We start from the raw sequence: 20,807 nt of genomic DNA on the forward strand, positions 1-20,807 counted from the left end.
ACAAACACCGTACAGAGAGCACCCGTAGTCGGGATCGAACCCGGGACTCTGGTGCTGAGAGGCGTGTTTCTATGTTGCATGACTCCAAAGGGAAGGTATGACTCATCGGGAAGGCTGGCTCTGTCCTGGGGCGGAGTTGGATTCATGGGAGGTGATCTTGGAGGGGAGGATGCTCCTCGAACTGTGGAGCATCCTGGACAATACAGCTCACCCCCTCCCTCCATGACACTCTGGTCAACCTGAGGAGCACCTTCAGCAACAGACTGGTCCCACCAAGATGCAGCACAGAACGCCACAGGAGATCCTTCTTCCCTGTGGCTATCACACTGTACAACACCTCCCTCTTCTGTCGTGGGGTAGACTGACTCTCCACTACCCCCCCTCCTCCCACCCCACCCCAATCTTTGCACATCACCAATCCACAATCCACTTGTCACTTTAATTTCATTTTAGTGTCTTTATGACTGTTGGCAGATCAGTTTCTCTCCTGGGATAAATAAACTTTACATTTTTAGATTTTAGAGATACAGCGCGGTAACAGGCCCTTCGGCCCGCCGGGTCTGCGCCGCCCAGCGATCCCCGCACACTAACACTATCCTACACACACACTAGGGACAATTTTTTACATTTGCCCAGCCAATTAACCTACAAACCTGCACGTCTTTGGAGTGTGGGAGGGAACCGAAGATCTCGGAGATAAACCCACGCAGGTCACGGGGAGAACGTACAAACTCCGTACAGACGGCGCCCGTAGTCAGGATCGAACCCGAGTCTCCGGCGCTGCATTGGCCGTAAGGCAGCAACTCTACCGTCGCGCCACCGTGCCGCCCAACCTATTGCATCATGTCGTAAATAAGACTCAAGATATTTTTAAGAACTTGATAAATACAAAACTTTGGAAACATAGCGATTCTTTGTGTACTGCGTCAGAAAAAAACTTTTTTTTAACACTTTCACTTATGTATAGTATGATTTTACTAGATTGTATGTAAAACAAAGCATTTCACTCTAACTAGCTACATGGGACAATCATTATAATCATAAACATACATTATTAGCCAAGTATGTTTTGCAACATGCGAGGAGTTTCATTTGCCATACAGTCGTAACAATAAAAGGCAACAGCTGCTTTACAGCGAATGCAGCGCCGGAGACTCAGGTTCGATCCTGACTACGGGCGCTGCACTGTAAGGAGTTTGTACGTTCTCCCCGTGACCTGCGTGGGTTTTCTCCGAGATCTTCGGTTTCCTCCCACACTCCAAAGACGTACAGGTATGTAGGTTAATTGGCTGGGTAAATGTAAAAATTGTCCCTAGTGGGTGTGGGATAGTGTTAATGTGCGGGGATCGCTGGGCGGCGCGGACTTGGAGGGCCGAAAAGGCCTGTTTCCGGCTGTATATATATGATATGATGATATGAGGACACACAAAATACATTTTGACATGAACATGCACCACAGTGACTCCTCCACATTCCTCACTGATGGAAGGCGAAACAAAGTTCAATCTCTCCCTTCCTTGTCCTCCAGCGGTCGGGGGTCGATAGAGTAACGATTGACTAGCAAACTACTTGCACAACACTTAAGAAGCAACAAGATATAATCTTGAATCCCAGTGCCCAAGTAGACTATGGACCATGAGCTGAACTCCAAAGACGGCAGGGAAGAGAAAAAGACATTCTGGCCTTCCATCACAGTGAGGAGGGACTGGAGGAGACTCACTGTGATGGATGTTTCTTTTGTTTGGTGTTGGTTTATGATTGTATGTGTTATTGCATTTTTATTGATTATTCTTATTGGTCTTATTGTTGAACTGCGGGTAATTTTTCATTTCACCGCACATTTATGTGTATGTGACAAATAAATTGACTATTGATCAACGGGATTAACATAGGCAGGACTTGATGGCCAGCATAGACATGAAGGGCCGTTTGCAGCGATGTTTGACTTTATAACTCCAAAGCCTGGGATTGGAATTACTTTTACATTCCTTAAACAATTAAAAAGAAAGTATTTTTAAGTTTTATTAATAAGGAATAATTCAATTATAAACAACTTGGACCAAAATTACTAAAATTAATTGAGTAACATTAAGTAAATTATCTAAGCCATTTACCCACACTTACCTGCTGATTCACTGTCTGTCTTACCATTCAAACAAGTGAGCTTGTTGTGTCCTTGGCCTCCCTGGAGGTCAAGGGCTGAGGTGTAGGTAAGGTTGCCAACTGTCCTGTATTAGCCGGGACATCCCGTATTTTGGGCTAAGTTGGTTTGTCCCGTACGGGACCGCCCTTGTCCCGTATTGGTAGGGTTGCCAACTTCCTCGCTCGCAGAGAAGGGACAAAGGGTGACGTCACCGCCCCGCGTGACCTCACCCAGCCAGCGGCCACGTGCTCCCGCTCCACCAATGGCGGCCGCCATTGGTGGAGCGGGAGCACGTGGCCGCTGGCTGGGTGAGGACACATGGGGCGCGGGGCGTTGAGGTCACCTTGTCCCGTATTTGGGAGTGAGGAAGTTGCCAACCCTAGGTGCAGATGCTGTAGTACATTCTACAATGTAGTTCTGGTTGTTCTTCCTTGAAGGTAATGCTCTGCAGCTTGGCTCAATAGTGAGTCTAGTGTCAGAGCAGTAAATTGGTTGCAGCAATATCTGACCCCAAATTCCCCCTCCCTCCCCTCCCCACAAACACAAGGGATAGAAACATAGAAACTTCGAAAATAGGTGCAGGAGGAGGCCATTTGCCCCTTCGAGCCAGCACCGCCATTCAATATGATCACGGCTGATCATCCAAAATCAGTACCCCGTTCCTGCTTTCTCCCCATACCCCTTGATTACGTTAGCCATAAGAGCTATATCTAACTCCTGAAAACATCCAGTGAATTGGCCTCCACTATCTTCTGTGGCAGAGAATTCCACTATGGATATGGATCACATGTTGACAGAGTAGATGAGTTTAAAAGGCCTTTAGATGGGCAAATGGTTACGCAGGGAATGAAGATATATTGATCAGGCAAAAAACAGGAGGGTCTCGACCCGAAACATCACCGATTCCTTCTCTCCTGAGATGCTGCCTGACCTGCTGAATTACTCCAGCATTTTGTGAAATAAAAAGGTAAAAAACAGGAGGTAGACACAAAATGTTGGAGTAACTCAGCGGGTCAGGCAGCATCTCAGGAGAGAAGGAATGGGTGACATTTCGGGTCGTGATGACTGACATCAGTCTGAAGAAGGGTCTCCACCCTAAACGTCACCCATTCCTTCGCTCCAGAGATGCTGCCTGACCTGCTGAGTTACTCCAGCATTGTGTGTCTATCTTCGATTTAAACCAGCATCTGCAGTTTTTTTGTCCTACAGGGATGAGTTTAATTTGGTATCATGGACACAACATGGACACTGGGCCGAAGGGCCTGTTCCTGTGCTGTTCTGCTTTCGGCAGTGCAGTCATCGTAGACAGCAAGAACAACAAACACACACACATGGAGGGAAATCGATGTTCAACATTTCTACGCGGAAACCAGGGATTAGAGTCGGGATCATCTTCCAGCAATAAAACATGAGACAGATTTAAGCTTTCCACTGGACTATACTTTATTTCAGTCAAAGCAGAATAGCGTTACCTACAGAACTACTTTAATTGTTTTACACTACATTAAGTTGTCAGAATTACAGGGCATGTTTGTCTGTACAATCTCTAAGTTAAATTACATCTCTGGCAGTAAAAATCAGGGAGGCAAAGAATCTGTCCACCCCTAATAAATAAATAAGAGTGGCAAAATGGTAATTAAATTATTAAAATTCAAGAAACAACAGTGATAAAAAAATGCCATCCAAAGTACTTAAATCTGATCATAAATAGCAAATAATAAATTATTTAAATATCAGATCTTAAATAGACGGACTGAACAAATATCTGCATTTAAAATTTTCCTTTAAAATTTAATTTAATATTATGGTAACACATTGTAAATCTTAAATCCATTTTTATTCATCTGTGTATTATAAAGAAAATCATTGGTAAAGAAAGAAAAATATGCTATACTATATGTACAAATGCAGCAAAATCTTGGTAGCTAGTTTGCAGTACCTGTAACGAGAGGAATTTGTTAGTTAAAAGCTTCTTTATCGCATAATGCATCTATTTGCTGGCATAATGCAAATGCAGTCTCCAACATCATCTGTTCTGAAGGTCATGAGGTGCAGAAGCCAATGTTGGTACTAATGTAAGATATGTTATTCTTCCTCATTAAAAGCTGACTTTTTTATGCATTACTGCTGTCTACTGTCTTGCTTCATAATATAAAATGACCAAAGTAAATTTCTACCCATTTGTTTCTCAGGCACTGAAGTGTCTATGTGTCTTGCCCTTGGACTTCCATTGGCGGATTGATCAAGCTAAGGAGAGGAGGAGGCAAGTGTTTATGTGCTTTGGTGCGTTCTATTCATTTGTGGGTCGGTGGATGGATTGGAAGTCCAGGCAGCAAGAGTTCAAATCTCATCAAGGAAGGTCAAGACTTTGGAAACAGAGGGAGGAGGTATCTAACCATCACCACTCAAGCCAAACCAGCACATGGCTGGGCTTGCATCTCTGGAGAGAAGGAACGGGTGACGTTTCGGGTCGAGACCCTTCTTTAAAACCTTCTCGATCTAAAACGTCACCCATTCCTTCTCTCCGGAGATGCTGCCTGTCCCGCTGAGTTACTCCAGCATCTTGTGTCTATCTTCAGTGTGTTTTTAAACCAGCATCAACTTGTTCCTTCCTACACAGGGCTAGGCTTGGTGGTCTTTATATTTGCCGGGTTGCTGCCTTGATTAGAAGGTATTACTTATAAGGAGAGGGGAAAAAAACCCTGCAGAAGCTGGTTTAAATCGAAGGTAGACACAAAATGCTGGAGTAACTCAGCGGGTCAGGCAGCATTTCGGGCGATTCAGGTCGAGACCCTTTTGAAGAAGGATCTCGACCCGAAACGTCACCCATTCCTTCTCTCCCGAGATGCTGCCTGTCCCGCTGAGTTACTCCAGCATTTTGCGTCTACTTATAAGGAGAGGTTGGACAAAACTTTTTCTCTAGACCATTGGAGGCTGAGGGGAGACCTGATGGAATTTTCCCAAATTACGGACGGCATAGAAAGGGTAGACAGTCAGAACCTTTTTCTCAGGGCTGGAATGTCAAATATTTTAAGATGCGCGGGGGAAAGTTTAAAGGAGATGTGTGGGACAAATTTTATAGAAGGTGGTGGGTATCTGGGACTTGCTTGCAGGGTTGGTGGTGAAAACAGATACATTAGTGGGGTTTAAGACACTCCTAGATAGGCACATGGATGAAGTGATATGGATCAAGTGCAGGCAGAGGAGATTAATTGCATTTGGCATCATGTTTGGCACAGACAATGTGGGCCCTGTTCTATGTTGTGCTGCTCCATGTTCGATGTTCTGTTGTTGGATAGTATGGGAATGGCTTTGAATGACTGCTGGTGGCTCAGGGTCTAATTCAACACTTTGAAGTACAGCAACGTTGTGTCGCGATTCATGTTGCATATGTGGAGAGGGGTTGCCAACTTTCTCACTCCCAAATAAGGGACAAAAGGTGACGTCACCGCCCCGCGCCCCACATGACCTCGCCCAGCCCCAGCGGCCACGTGCTCCTGTTCCACCAATGGCGGCCGCCCGTGCCGGGCGGCGGGTTGCTATGCAACCTCCGTTAGGCGACGCCCGGGCCTCCGGACCAACACTGTCCGGACCTACACTGTCTGGGCCTACACTGTCTGGACATACAGTGTCCGGACCTACACTGTCTGGACCTACAGCGTCTGGGCCTACACTGTCCGGGCCTACACTGTCCGGGCCTACACTGTCCGGGCCTACAGTGTCCGGGCCTACAGTGTCCGAGCCCACACTGTCCGGGACTACAGCATCCGGGCCTACATCGTCCGGGCCTACAGCGTCCAGGCCTCCAGCAGCCCACAGGCCTAATACAGGACAAGGGCGGTCCCATACGGGACAAACCAATTTAGCCCAAAATACGGGATGTCCCGGCTAATACGGGACAGTTGGCAACCCTATACGTAGAGAGGATGTTTCCACTTGTGGGAGAGTCTAAGACTGGAGGTCATAGCCTCAGAATTAAAGGATGTTCCTTTAGGAACGAGATGAGGATGAATTTCTTTAGTCAGAAGGTGGTGAATCGGTGGAATTCTTTGCCAAAGAACGCTGTGGAGGCCAAGTCGATGGATATTTTTAAGGCAGAGATAGATAGATTCTTGATGGGTGTCAGGGATTATGGGGAGAAGGCAGGAGAATGGGGTTGAGTGGGAGAGGTTTAACAGCCACGATTGAATGGTGGTGTCGACCTGATGGGCCGAATGGCCCAATCCTGCTCCTATCACTTATGACCTTTGGACAGTCATTGCAAGGACCTAAGACCCCCGGATAGTAGACCCATCACACTGCCTGAGAAACAAACTCAATCAACAGCTCTGATCTGATACGAACAGATTTTCGATATCACTAGTACTAAATAAATGCTTAGGAACAGCATGGACAGCATTTCTAAATTTTTTACAAGTAACCTCTAGTGCTTTTATAATGAACGTCCTGTTATTTCATCAGCTACTGTACATTGGGACACAGCTTATAAGTCTGCTTTCAGGAATATAAAATGATTTTTTTCGGCTCCAATATGATCACAGAATCGATTGTCTTTCTATTGTCTGAGCCCCCATCCAAAATACCCAAGTGTTCCTAAAATGACTCTTAAATCCTATGAAGCCTTTTCTCTTGTACACACAAGTATTTTGCCCCTAAGTTACCATGAAATGTCACGATCTATTTTTTTTATTTCGTGTTTTACTTACAACTATAAGATCTTTAAAAAATTTTGGTCCTTTTGTCCCTACTCATCTAAGGAATGATGTGATTTACAGTAGTACACTTGTATAAGTCTCTGTGCCAGCCTCTGAAAACGTACCTTTCAATCTGTAATACCCTCTCTGTTTCAGAGGCAAAGATCACACATCACATTTTTTCAGGCACATACACACACAATTCCAGCCGGCTTTGGTTAATTTGAAATTTATCATATAATCCTCTGAAAAGTTATTCAGTGCCTTCGGATCAACTCAGTCAATGCCCCTTACCACATTTCCAGTTGCGATTTTGAAATTAATTTCTTGTCATTTTTTGTTTGATTTTTGTGTTGTTTTTTTTGATCCCATCCAACATCCTTTTTAATTCCCCCAAATCGCTTCCGAGCTGAGGGGGGGGGGGGGTATTTTTTTCCCCCCCTTTGAAATCTAATAGTCCACAGTGATTTGCAGCAAAAAAAAAGTCATTTAGTTTTCAGACTGCACTTGTGAAAAGGAATCATTGAGTGTGACGATGTTTCCAACCTAGGAGATGGGGAGAGGGGAGAGGGGAGAGGGGAGAGGGAGAGGGAGAGGGAGAGGGAGAGGGAGAGGGAGAGGGAGAGGGAGAGGGAGAGGGGGGGGGGGAGAGGGAGAGGGAGAGGGGGGGGGGAGAGTGGAGAGGGAGAGGGGGGGGAGAGGGAGAGGGAGAGGGAGAGGGAGAGGGAGAGGGAGAGGGAGAGGGAGAGGGAGAGGGAGAGGGAGAGGGAGAGGGAGAGGGAGAGGGAGAGGGAGAGGGAGAGGGAGAGGGAGAGGGAGAGGGAGAGGGAGAGGGAGAGGGAGAGGGAGAGGGAGAGGGAGAGGGAGAGGGAGAGGGAGAGGGAGAGGGGGGGAGAGGGAGAGGGAGAGGGAGAGGGAGAGGGAGAGGGAGAGGGAGAGGGAGAGGGAGAGGGAGAGGGAGAGGGAGAGGGAGAGGGAGAGGGAGAGGGAGAGGGAGAGGGAGAGGGAGAGGGAGAGGGAGAGGGAGAGGGAGAGGGAGAGGGAGAGGGAGAGGGAGAGGGAGAGGGAGAGGGAGAGGGAGAGGGAGAGGAGAGGGGGAGGGAGAGGGAGAGGGAGAGGGAGAGGGAGAGGGAGAGGGAGAGGGAGAGGGAGAGGAGAGGGAGAGGGAGAGGGAGAGGGAGAGGGAGAGGGAGAGGGAGAGGGAGAGGGAGAGGGAGAGGGAGAGGGAGAGGGAGAGGGAGAGGGAGAGGGAGAGGGAGAGGGAGAGGGGGAGAGAGGGAAAGGGAGACAGAGAGGGAGAGAGAGGGAGAGAGAATAACATAAAGACAAAAAATATGCATTAATACAATATTAAAATCATTACTTGTGGAAAGCATCTAGTAAGCATTCAGTGGCACAGCTAGGTTTTGTATTGACTATTACGAATGGTATTCATACTGTTTTCCCCCATATTTCACTATTTCTTATATTACCTGCCTTGTTTTGTGAGCAATAGACTTTGAGGGAAGTTCTGAAATCAATTGCCTCTTCCCAAGTAGAGCCTTCTAATCAATACTTCACTGAGGGGAATAGAGACGGTGAATGCACATGTTAGTCTGGTTGGGGAATCAACAACCAGGGGACAGAGGGTGAAGGTGAGGTGGGGAAAGCTTTAATCGGAACCTGAGGGGCTAACGTTTTCACACAGTGGGTGGTGGGTGCACGGAATGAGCTGCCAGAGGAGGTAGTTGAGGCTGGGGCCGTAACATTTAAAAGACATTTACAGAGTGATACAGTGTGGAAACAGGCCCTTCGGCCCAACTTGCCCACATGTCCCAGCTACACTAGTCCCACCTGCCCGCGTTTGGCCTCTATCCCTCCAAACCTGTCCTTTTTGTACCATGTACATTTGGACAGGTACATGGATAGGAAAGGTTTAGAGGAGTTAGTTTAGTTTAGTTTAGTTTAGTTTAGTTTAGTTTAGAGATACAGCGCGGAAACAATCCCTTCGGCCCACCGGGTCCGCACCGACCAGCGATCCCCGCACACTAACACTATCCTACACACACTAAGGGGCAATTTTACACATGTTCCAAGCCAATTAACCTACAGTTCTTAAAGTGAGTGGCGCCACACCATGGTGGGCTGTGGGATTATCTAAGGGGCTCTAATGGACAAGGGGGTGAAAGGGGGAGGGTGGTGGAAGTGGGGGTGCACCTACAGGAGGGGGGGGGTGTGTGGGGGTGTCAGTACACACTTGATGTTCTTACGGGATGATCATTCTGCCCTGTGCACACTGATCTCTGTAAAAGCGAGCATTGTTTTGCTAGGAACTTTCTAGGAACCTTTCTAGGAACTTTTGAAAGTTGTTACTTGCATATTATATAATAACTCATGCATCATTATTGAGGTAACAGTCTAAGTGGTATTGTTTAGACCACACACACATGCAATTCTCACTGAACCTATACTTTATTGCAATAGGACTAGAGGGTGTGAGCTACAGGGAGAGGTTGAGCAGGCTGGGACTCTATTCCTTGTGTGCAGGAGGATGAGGGGAGATCTTATAAAGGTGTACAAAATCATGAGAAGAATAGATCGGGTAGATGCACAGAGTCTTTAACCCAGAGTAGGGGAATTGAGGACCAGAGGACATAGGTTCAAGGCGAAGGGGAAAAGATTTAATAGGAATCTGAAGAGTAACTTTTTTACAGTGTGTGGTGGGTGTATGGAATAAGGTGCCAGAGGAGGTAGTTGAGGCTGGGACTATCCCATCGTTTAAGAAAAAATTGGACAGGTACATGGATAGGACAGGTTTGGAGGGATATGGACCAAGCGCAGGCAGGTGGGACTAGTGTAGCTGGGACATGTTGGGCAAGTTGGGCCGAAGGACCTGTTTCCACACTATCACTCTATGACTCGAATAGAAATGTTAGGGAATAATGGACTGTGTAAAACGCTATTCTGAATTAAGCTTTTTACAGGTTAGGGTAGAGGGGTGTTTAATGCAGTTTAGTCTATTGTCACGTGTACTGAGGTACAGTGAAAAGCTTTTGTTGCGTGCTAACTAGTCAGTGGAAAGACAATACATGATTACATTTGAGTCATTTACACTGTACAGATACATGATAAGGGAATAACGTTTAGTGCAGGGTAAAGCCAGCAAAGTCCAATCAAGGATAGTCCGAGGGTCTCCAAAGAGGTAGATAGTAGTTCAGCACTGTTCTCTGGTTGTGGTAGGATGGTTCAGTTGCCTGATAACAGCTGGGAAGACACTGTCCCTGAATCTGGGGTTGGGTATACGTTTACAGAGCTGAGAGGGAAGTGTGGCCTAAAATTGTTTAGCATTCACCGGTTTAGAGGGATATGGGCCAAATGCAGGCAAAAATACTGCAGCGATTGGACAGGCTAGATGCAGGAAAAATGTTCCCAATGTTGGGGGAGTCCAGAACCAGGGGTCACACTTTAAGAATAAGGGGTAGGCCATTTAGGATTGAGATGAGGAAAAACTTTTTCACCCAGAGAGTTGTGAATCTGTGGAATTCTCTGCCACAGAAGGCAGTGGAGGCCAATTCAGTGGATGTTTTCAAGAGAGAGTTAGATTTAGCTCTTGGGGCTAACGGAATCAAGGGTAAAGCAGGAACGGAGTACTGATTCTGGATGATCAGCCATGATCATATTGAATGGCGGTGCTGGCTTGAAGGGCCGAATGGCCTACTCCTGCACCTGTTTTCTATGTTCTATGTTTCTAACTGGCTAGTTAGCTTAGATGGGGCGTGTGGGTCAGCATTGGGGAGATGGGCCGAGCATTCTGTGTGACTCTCTTCATCCAAACCGTAACCTGTCTGTAGATTAGTCTGTAGATTAGTGTAATGGTGTCACTCATGTTATGTGACCACTGCTTGTGTAATTGGGGTCAGTGTAAGTGGAACGTGCAGGCGTGAGGTCGTGCTTGCTACGTAGTTAATAAAGTCTTTCGGCTTGTACTTGCTGGAATTTAGAAGATTGAGGGGGGATCTTATAGAAACTTACAAAATTCTTAAGAGGTTGGACAGGCTAGATGCAGGAAGATTGTTCCCTGTGTTGGGGGAGTCCAGAACAAGGGGTCACAGTTTAAGGATAAGGGGGAAGGAAGTCTTTTAGGACCGAGATGAGAAAGTTTTTTTTCACACAGAGAGTGGTGAATCTGTGGAATTCTCTGCCGCAGAAGGTAGTTGAGGCCAGTTCATTGGCTATATTTAAGAGGGAGTTAGATGTGGCCCTTGTTGCTAAAGGGATCAGGGGATATGGAGAGAAGGCAGGTACGGGATACTGAGTTGGATGATCAGCCATGATCATATTGAATGGCGGTGCAGGCTCGAAGGGTTGAATGGCCTACTCCTGCACCTATCTTCTATGTTTCTATGTTTCTTCGGATCATTATCCAGGTGTAAGGCTTCTGTTATTATACGGTCAGCACAACACTGTCTAGTTGTGCCACTGAACGTCGTTGAGTTTAACCACCCAACCACTGAAGGATACACCGCACCAGAGATTACAGGCCCAACCGTGAACATTCACCAGAAACAATCTCACAAAGAAAAGAACAGACTAAGTCAACTTTAAACGCTGTCACTGGTTCATGCTGGGGGTGGAAGGAACAATCATGCGCAGTTTAGATTCCATTGAACGCAAACACAGCAGCTCTGTTTGAAACCAGAAATGAAACACAATCACGGAACAATCCTACAGCACCAGCAATATACAGTGGAGGACCCTGTCCATTTCACACGTGGTCAATAAACTCGGTGACACAAAATTGCCTTTGGTTGTCCCAAACTATGCTGGCAATCTACCACACACCAGCTACCTGGCGCAAGGAGAAGTCATTGCAGCCCCTGTTTCAATATCTAAAAGTGCTGCTCCTTTGCCTTCTGGCTGGGCTTCACACCCACACCACCCTCATCTTTGGACACCCTGTGCGTAAGGGGAGAGGGTAGGGGGGGGGGGGGGGAAGATGTCCTTGTTGGGTTGCTCCTGGGCCTGGCCAAGCTGGCCATCCGCGAGTCACGGCGCCAGGCGGAAGAGGCTCGAGCCGGCTGCCTGCCCCTTTACCGGGGTTACGTCCGTGCCCGGGTGGTGTTGGAGAGGGAGTACGCGCTGTCCAAGGGCACCCTGGGGGATCTCCGGGACCGCTGGGCACCGCGGGGGGTGGAACGTATCCTCAGTAAGGATGGGGAAATGGTACTTTCAGAATATTTATTTTGCTTGTATTGTGAAGGTGGCTTTTGTTTTGAATAATTTAGTATTGTACAGTACATATTATTGTAAATAGCTGAATACGTTATTTTTGGTTTAAAAAAAAAGAGTTGGAGTAAAAAAAGAACGGGTCAGGCAGCATCTGTGGTGAACATGGATAGGTAACGTTTCACAGAGTGCTGGAGTAACTCAGCGGGACAGGCAGCATCTGCGGAGAACATGGATAGGTGACGTTTCACAGAGTGCTGGAGTAACTCAGCGGGTCAGGCAGCATCTCTGGAGAACATGGATAGGTAACGTTTCACAGAGTGCTGGAGTAACTCAGCGGGTCAGGCAGCATCTGTGGAGAACATGGACAGGTGACGTTTCGGGTCAGGGCCCTTCTTCAGAATTCACTTGAACTTGTCGGACTTCCTGCTAGCATCTATTTCATTAGGACTAGAATACATAAACAGGGATGTAATGCTGAGGCTCCTTAACCTTCTGACCACCATGCCTATTGAGACTCCACCATTTCGCTGATGAAAGATGGCACAATTATTCCCCGCGGAGAAGCCAGTGAACTGGTGATGTGTAGGAAGGAACTGCAGGTGCTGGTCTAAACCGTAGATAAGACACAAAGTGCTGGAGTAACTCAGCGGGACAGGCGGCATCTCTGGACAGAAGGAACGGGTGACATTTCGGGTGGAGACCCTTCTTCAGACTGATGTCAGGGGAGAGGGAGACATGTAGATAAGGAAGTGTGAGGTGTGAAAACTGGACAAAGGGGATGGAGATCAAGGTAAATGTAGAATAGATCACTGTTAACTGGGAGAAGGTAACACTAAAGAAAACAGAGATAAAATGTAGTCGGAGACAGTAAGACTGGTCGGAGAACTGGGAAGGGGGAGGGGATGGAGAGAGAGGGGATGCAGGGGTTACTTGAAGTTAGAGAAGTCAATGTTCATACCGCTGGGGTGTAAGCTGCCCAAGTGAGATATGATGTGCTGTTCCTCCAATTCACTCTGACAATGGAGGAGGCCCAGGACAGAAAGGTCAGTGTGGGAGTGGGAGGGGGAATTAAAGTGTTGAGCCACCGGGAGATCAGGTAGGTTTAGGCGGACTGGGCGGAGGTGTTCAGCGAAACAATCGCCGAGCCTGCGCTCGACATGCATCATCCGTTGCTTCTCACCCATTGAAACATCACCCATTCCTTCTCTCCAGAGATGCTGCCTGCCCTGCCGAGTTACTCCAGCGTTTTTTTGCGTCTATGAACTGGAGAAGCTGCTTCAGTGAGAAACTCAGAACCTCAGGAGGTCCCTGTTAGGAGTTTCTGAAGGACGGGAGGCAATTTTGTGTCATGTTTCTCTCCAAGGTGGTCTCACTTTCCTGCCCAATAAATACGTCCGGCAAAAATGGAAAGGGTCCTTGCATTTCGACAATATCGCGGTGGATAATCTTTAAAGACGAGATATTTAAAAAAGGCATCGACCGGTGACATAGATATTTATGACCAGTGGTGAAACAGCAAGAATAAAGCCAACTCTCGATCTATTTTTCACCCGATATATAAGTTGCACATTCAATATGGCACCACAACATAGAAGTCACACTACAAAACAGCAATAAAATACCCACGGTCACATTCTGGTCAGGTTTCTGACCGACTAAACACTCCAGGTTTACTTACAAACGACCACTAACGATAGGGCAATACTAACGACGAACTGCACAACTGGCAAAGAAAGAGACGGTGAAAACACGGGACCTCACTTCATGCAACGCAGAGACAGCCCGGCCCGCCACAGAGGGGGGCTTCTTCACACCACACCCACAGTGCAGCAGAAAACGGCCAACTTACTGCTCGGGGATTGCTTTGCCCGTGACTGCTAGCGTTGTGAGGCAACGTCAGGGTGTTTGGGAGTGGACCTGTTGCCCGTTTGCAGCTATTAGTGGGCCCTGCCTGGTTACACTGGGGGGCAGTTGCAAGAGAAAAGGAAAACGTTTTGGAGATGCAGCAGAATTGGAGTCATCTCTGTTACCTTTTTTTTTTTCGCGCAAAGAAAAAAAAAAACTCCCTCACCCCCCGCTCACGCCCAAAGCATTGTTACCTCTTTTTGCACGCCATTCTTTCGACAACGAAAAGGAAAAGAAGACATTTAACACGGCGTAACAACATAACTTACACAACGGAACAAAAATGCTCAATTGTATGGGGGCGTTAATAGGCCACGAGTTTTCATGACTTGGCTGGTACACCCGATTCTCAGCTTCATCTCAATCTGTTTTAGATTTAGATTTTAGATTTAGAGATACAGCGCGGAAACAGGCCCTTCGGCCCACCGGGTCCGCGCCGCCCAGCGATCCCCGCACACTATACCCACTAGGGACAATTTTTACATTTGCCCAGCCAATTAACCTACAAACCCTGTACGTCTTTGGAGTGTGGGAGGAAACCGAAGATCCCGGAGAAAACCCACGCGGGTCACGGGGAGAACGTACAAACTCCGTACAGACGGCGCCCGTAGTCGGGATCGAACCTGAGTCTCCGGCGCTGCATTCGCTGTAAGGCAGCAACTCTACCGCTGCACCACCGTGCCGCCGTGTTCATTGGGTTGTCAAGGTAACCCTGCCTCCTCGGGTCGCCAACTGTCCCGTATTAGTCGGGACATCCCGTATTTTGGGCTGAATTGGTTTGTCCCGTACGGGACCGCCCTTGTCCCGTATTAGTAGGGTTGCCAACTTCCTCGCTCCCCAATAAGGGACAAAGGGTGACGTCACCGCCCCGCGCCCCACGTGACCTCGCCCAGCTAGCGGCCACGTGCTCCCGATCCACCAATGGCGGCCGCCCTATCTCGTCCCATATTTGGGAGTGAGGAAGTCGGCAACCCCTAGCATGGACTCTGTGGTCCGAAGGGCCTGTTTCCCACTCTGTATCTTTACATTCCCTTCTCTTTCCAAGGCTTGTTTCTGTTATCGGTGTGTAACCATTTTAACAGGGGCGGCACGGTGGCGCAGCGGTAGAGTTGCTGCCTTACAGCGAATGCAGCGCCGGAGACTCAGTTTCGATCCCGACTACGGGCGCCGTCTGTACGGAGTTTGTACATTCTCCCCGTGACCTGCGTGGGTTTTCTCCGAGATCTTCGGTTTCCTCCCACACTCCAAAGACGTACAGGTTTGTAGGTTAATTGGCTGGGCAAATGTAAAAAAGAAATTGTCCCTAGAGGGTGTAGGATAGTGTTAGTGTGCGGGGATCGCTGGGCGGCGCGGGCCCGGTGGGCCGAAGGGCCTGTTTCTGCGCTGTGTCTCTAAAATCTAAAAGAAAAATCTAAAAAAAACATTTGCAATGAAATCCTCCCTTCACCATTGATTCCCGTAACGTATAAAGATTTATACAGATTGAGAAGGTTTTTAATAAATTAGAACAGTGATATCTGATTTCACAATTCACAAATGCACTAATGAGAATATTAATTATGGAACAGCCCGAAGAAATGAGACAATGTTTTATCAGTCAAAGAAAAATCAGCCGTCCTCATTAATCAAGTCGAAAGATTGATTTCAGTACATTTGATTGTATAATGGTTGGAATAGTCCCTTTTAAAGTTCATCCATTTCTCAGAATGCCAATTTAAATCTTGCATTTTCAATGTGGCTTCACTGGAACAATCACTCCCTCTCGTGGCAAACTGGAGAACTCAGCGGTTCAGGCAGCATCTCTGTGGAACACGGAACTTTGTACCCTTCTTGCCATTGAGGGAGTGCAGCGTAGGTTCACCAGGTTAATTCCTGGGATGGCGGAACTGACATATGATGAAAGTCGACTAGGCTTGTATTCACTGGAGTTTAGAAAGATGAGAGGGGATCACTTAAGGGATCGGACAGGTGAGATGCAGGAAAAATGTTCCCCATGTTGGGGGAGTCCAGAACCAGGGGCCACACACATTTTAAGACAATAGACAATAGACAATAGGTGCAGGAGGAGGCCATTCGGCCCTTCGAGCCAGCACCGCCATTCAATGTGATCATGGCTGATCATTCTCAATCAGTACCCCGTTCCTGCATTCTCCCCATACCCCCTGACTCCGCTATCCTTAAGAATAAGGGGTAGGCCATTTAGGACTGAAATGAGAAAAAAACATTTTCACCCAGAGAGTTGTGAATCTGTGGAATTCTCTGCCACAGAAGGCAGTGGAGGCCAATTCACTGGATGTTTTCAAGAGAGAGTTACATTTAGCTCTTAGGACTAACGGAATCAAGGGATATGGGGAAAACGCAGGAACGGGGTACTGATTTTGGATGCTCACCCATGATCACATTGAATGGCGGTGCTGGCTCGAAGGGCCGAATGGCCTCCTCCTACACCTATTTTCTGTTTCTATGTTTCTTTAGACCCAAAACGTCACCCATCCTTTTTCTCCAGAGGTGCTGTCTGACCTGCTAAGTTACTCCAGATCTTTGCGTCTATCTTTGGTATAAACCAGCATCTGCAGTTTTGTTTTTCTACAAAGAATCGTCAGTTCAGTACAGTTTAGTTTATTGTCACGTGTACCGAGGTACAGTGAAAAGCTTTTGTTGCGTGCTGACCAGTGGGCAGAAGGACAACACATGAATTACAGTTGAGTCATTTACAGTGTACAGATACATGATAAGGGAATAAGATTTAGCGCAAGGTAAAACCAGTAAAGTCCAATCAAGGATAGTCCGAGGGCCACCAAAGAGGTAGATAGTAGTTCAGGACTGCTCTCTGGTTGTGGTAATAGACAATAGACAATAGACAATAGGTGCAGGAGTAGGCCATTCAGCCCTTCGAGCCAGCACCGCCATTCAATGCGATCATGGCTGATCACTCTCAATCAGTACCCTGTTCCTGCCTTCTCCCCATACCCCCTCACTCCGCTATCCTTAAGAGCTCTCTCTTGAAAGCATCCAACGAACTGGCCTCCACTGCCTTCTGAGGCAGAGAATTCCACACCTTCACCACTCTCTGACTGAAAAAGTTCTTCCTCATCTCCGTTCTAAATGGCCTACCCCTTATTCTTAAACTGTGGCCCCTTGTTCTGGACTCCCCCAACATTGGGAACATGTTTCCTGCCTCTAATGTGTCCAATCCCCTAATTATCTTATATGTTTCAATAAGATCCCCTCTCATCCTTCTAAATTCCAGTGTATACAAGCCTAATTGCTCCAGCCTTTCAACATACGACAGTCCCGCCATTCCGGGAATTAACCTAGTGAACCTACGCTGCACGTCCTCAATAGCAAGAATATCCTTCCTCAAATTTGGAGACCAAAACTGCACACAGTACTCCAGGTGCGGTCTCACCAGGGCCCGGTACAACTGTAGAAGGACCTCTTTGCTCCTATACTCAACTCCTCTTGTTACGAAGGCCAACATTCCATTGGCTTTCTTCACTGCCTGCTGTACCTGCATGCTTCCTTTCAGTTGCCTGATAACAGATGGGAGGCCATTTGGGCCCTTCGAACCAGCACTGCCATTCATTGTGATCATGGCTGATCATCTACAATCAGTAACCTGTGCCTGCCTTCTCCCCATATCCCTTGTTGCCTGACCTGCAGAGTTACTCCAGCACTCTGTGTCTTCTTGTCCAAACCAGCATATGCTTTTCTTTGTTCTCCCCCCCATTTGCCCACATTTGGCCCATATTCCTCCAAACCATTCCTCTCCATTGTACCTTTCCAAATGTCTTTTAAATGTTATTATAGTATTTCCCTCAACTACTGTACCTCCTCTGGCAACTCGTTCCATATACCCACCATCCTCTGAGTGAAAAAGTTGCCCCTCAAGTCCGTACTAAATCTTGTCCCTATGTCCTTAAAGCTACTGTATGTCTTCTGGTTCTTGATTCCCCTACTCTGGATAAAAGACTCTGTGCATCGACCCAATCTATTCCCTTCGTGATTTTTATACACCTCTGTAAGATCATACCTTGGTCTCCTGCGCTCCAAGGATTAAAATCTTAGCCTGCTCATCTCTCCCGAGAGCTGAAGCTCTTACTGCACAAGGTTAACAGGAATAGAAACATAGACAACAGGTGCAGGAGGAGGCCATTTGACCCTTCGAGCCAGCACCCCCATTCATTGTGATCATGGCTGATCATCCACAATCAGTAACCCGTGCCTGCCTTCTCCCCATACCCCTTGATTCCACTAGCCCCTAGAGCTCTATCTAACTCTCTTTTAAATTCATCCAGTGAATTGGCCTCCACTGCCCTCTGCGGCAGAGAATTCCACAAATTCACAACTCTCTGGGTGAAAAAGTTCCTTCTCATCTCAGTTTTAAATGGCCTCCCCTTTATTCTTAGACTGTGTGTGGCCCCCTGGGTTCTGGACTCCCCCAACATTGGGAACATTTTTCCTGCTTGTCCAGTCCTTTTATGATTTTATACGTCTCTATAAGATCCCCGCTCATCCTTTTAAACTACAGTGAATACAAGCCATGTTATGAAATTTTAAAAAACTCTGAAATTAAAAAAATACAAATGCTGGAAATACACAGCAAGTTGAACAGCATCTGGAGAAGGATCTTTAACCTGCAATGTTGCCTCCACAGATTCTGCCTGACCTGCTGAGTATTACCAACATTTACTGTATATATTAGACACTGACTCACTTTAGATTTTTTTGTGTTTATATTTAAGAAATGCCTTAAAGAGGTTCAGAAAGGGGATATCAGGGTTTTGGTCGGGAGCTGAAGATAAAATTGGCACCAATCAAGGACAGTTAAGAGGCCAGAGTTCTTCATTTTGGAAGGCCGAAGCAGAGAGAAAGAGAGCAAGGGGGAGAGAAAGAGAGAGAGAGGGAGGGAGAAAGGGAGAGAGAGAGAGAGAGAGAGAGAGAGAGAGAGATGGAGAGAGAGAGAGGATGGGAGAAGAGAGATGGGGAGAGAGGAGAGGGGGGGAGAGGGGGGGAGAGGGGAGAGGCAAAGGGTCAGGGAGAGGAGGGGAAGAGAGAGAGAGAGAGAGAGAGAGAGAGAGAGAGAGAGAGAGAGAGAGAGAGAGAGAGAGAGAGAGAGAGAGAGAGAAATCTTTTGAAAACAAAAGCAAAAAGTGACCATAACGACCACCGTAGGATTTCCAATGCAGATTTACAACCTACTGCCTGAAATTGTCAGTGAAGGTGCACCCAGCAACACTTGAAACACACACAGAGACAGACTGCCTCTTTGGTGATTCTTCAAAGACAATCAAAATAAGAGAAACTGGGTCGTGCACAAATCGGAAATCAAAAGGTCCTTTGAGGTGAGCAAATCTATTAAATCTAACACAAAACAACATGCAGATAAAAGCAGGCGTTATTTCTTGCGTCAAATGCATTGACATCTCCTGCTTAATCTCTGTTGAGATTAGGTCAAGCTGATCTGCTCAGGTTGTCCACACTGAAGTACATTCTGTATAAGAAGATAACTGCAGATGCTGGTACAAATCGAAGGATTTTATTCACAAAATGCTGGAGTAACTCAGCAGGTCAGGCAGCATCTCGGGAGAGAAGGAATGGGTGACGTTTCGGGTCGAGACCCTTCTTCAGACTGAATTCATTTGTTCTATCTCTCTCTCTACATCGCCGCCCGCATCTCTCGTTTCCCTCTCCCCTGACACCCCCCCCCCCCCAGTCTGAGGAAGGGTCTCGACCCGAAACGTCGCCCATTCCTTCTCTCCCGAGATGCTGCCTGACCCGCTGAGTTACTCCAGCATTTTGTGAATAAAAACGGAAGTACATTCTAATGGTTGGGCTGAGAGTTTTCCCAGGAAGGTGAATACTACTGGCACCACCTTGTGGCAAAACTCTAAACTTCGCAGAGAACCCACTCGAGATATCTCTTGTTTGTTTGTTTGTTCCTGAACTACAGCCAAACCGGTACACGATAGCGCGACGATTTAAGCCCACCTTACTCACCGTCGTTCCTTTGGTGCTAATGGAAGAAGTTTCACTGATGGAGCGGGAGCACGTGGCCTCTGGCTGGGTGAGGTCACGTGGGGCGCGGGGCGGTGATGTCACTCTCTGTCCCTTATTTGGGGGTGAGGAAGTTGGCAACCCAATGGACAGGTGACATTTTGGGTTGGGACCTTTCCTCAAACTGTTTGTATTGGGGTGGGGGTGGGTGGAAGGGAGAAGGGGTAGTGCAAAGCTTTTGCAGGTATAAGAAAATAACTGCAGATGCTGGTACAAATCGATTTATTCACAAAATGCTGGAGTAACTCAGCAGGTCAGGCAGCATCTCGGGAGTGAAGGAATGGGTGACGTTTCGGGTCGAGACCCTTCTTCTGCTGGTTTAAATCGAAGGTAGACACAAAATGCTGGTGTTATTCAGTGGGTCAGGCAGCATTTTGGGCGATTCAGGTCGAGACCCTTTTGAAGAAGGGTCTCGACCTGAAACGTCACCCATTCCTTCTCTCCTGAGATGCTGCCTGACCTGCTGAGTTACTCCAGCATTTTGTGAATAAAGCTTTTGCGGTTGCAGCTCCTAGACTGTGGAACAGCATCCCTCTCCCCATCAGAACTGCCCCCTCCATCGACTCCTTTAAGTCCAGGCTCAAAACCTATTTCTACTCCCTAGCGTTTGAGGCCCTCTGAGGGGGCGCTGTGAACTGTTTATGTATGTGCCGTTATGTTTGTGTGCAATTGTATGTTCGTTCTTAGTACCTGAACTGATGTACAGCACTTTGGTCAACGTGGGTTGTTTTTAAATGTGCTACACAAATAAAAATTGACTTGACTTGACTTGGCTGGTAACAGAGTGAAGAGGAGAAAAA

At 47.3% G+C, this 20,807-nt stretch overlaps 1 protein-coding gene across 10 annotated transcripts in view; it reads right to left on the bottom strand.

Annotated features, from left to right (window-relative positions):
• Window positions 1–3,578: 3,578 nt before the first annotated feature.
• LOC144610988 (CUGBP Elav-like family member 4) overlaps window positions 3,579–20,807 on the bottom strand; it is a 588,785-nt gene continuing 571,556 nt past the window's right edge. For all 10 annotated transcript variants that reach the window (XM_078430068.1, XM_078430065.1, XM_078430069.1 and 7 more), the window contains one exon: window positions 3,579–7,383. Coding sequence is in view for 1 of the 10 variants with exons in the window: in XM_078430070.1 (XP_078286196.1) it covers window positions 7,358–7,383 (26 nt within the window). In the remaining 9 variants the exon portion in view is untranslated. The remainder of the gene's footprint in view (window positions 7,384–20,807) is intronic.

This window comes from Rhinoraja longicauda, chromosome 38 (genome assembly GCF_053455715.1).
Source record: "Rhinoraja longicauda isolate Sanriku21f chromosome 38, sRhiLon1.1, whole genome shotgun sequence".
NCBI lineage: Eukaryota > Metazoa > Chordata > Chondrichthyes > Rajiformes > Arhynchobatidae > Rhinoraja > Rhinoraja longicauda.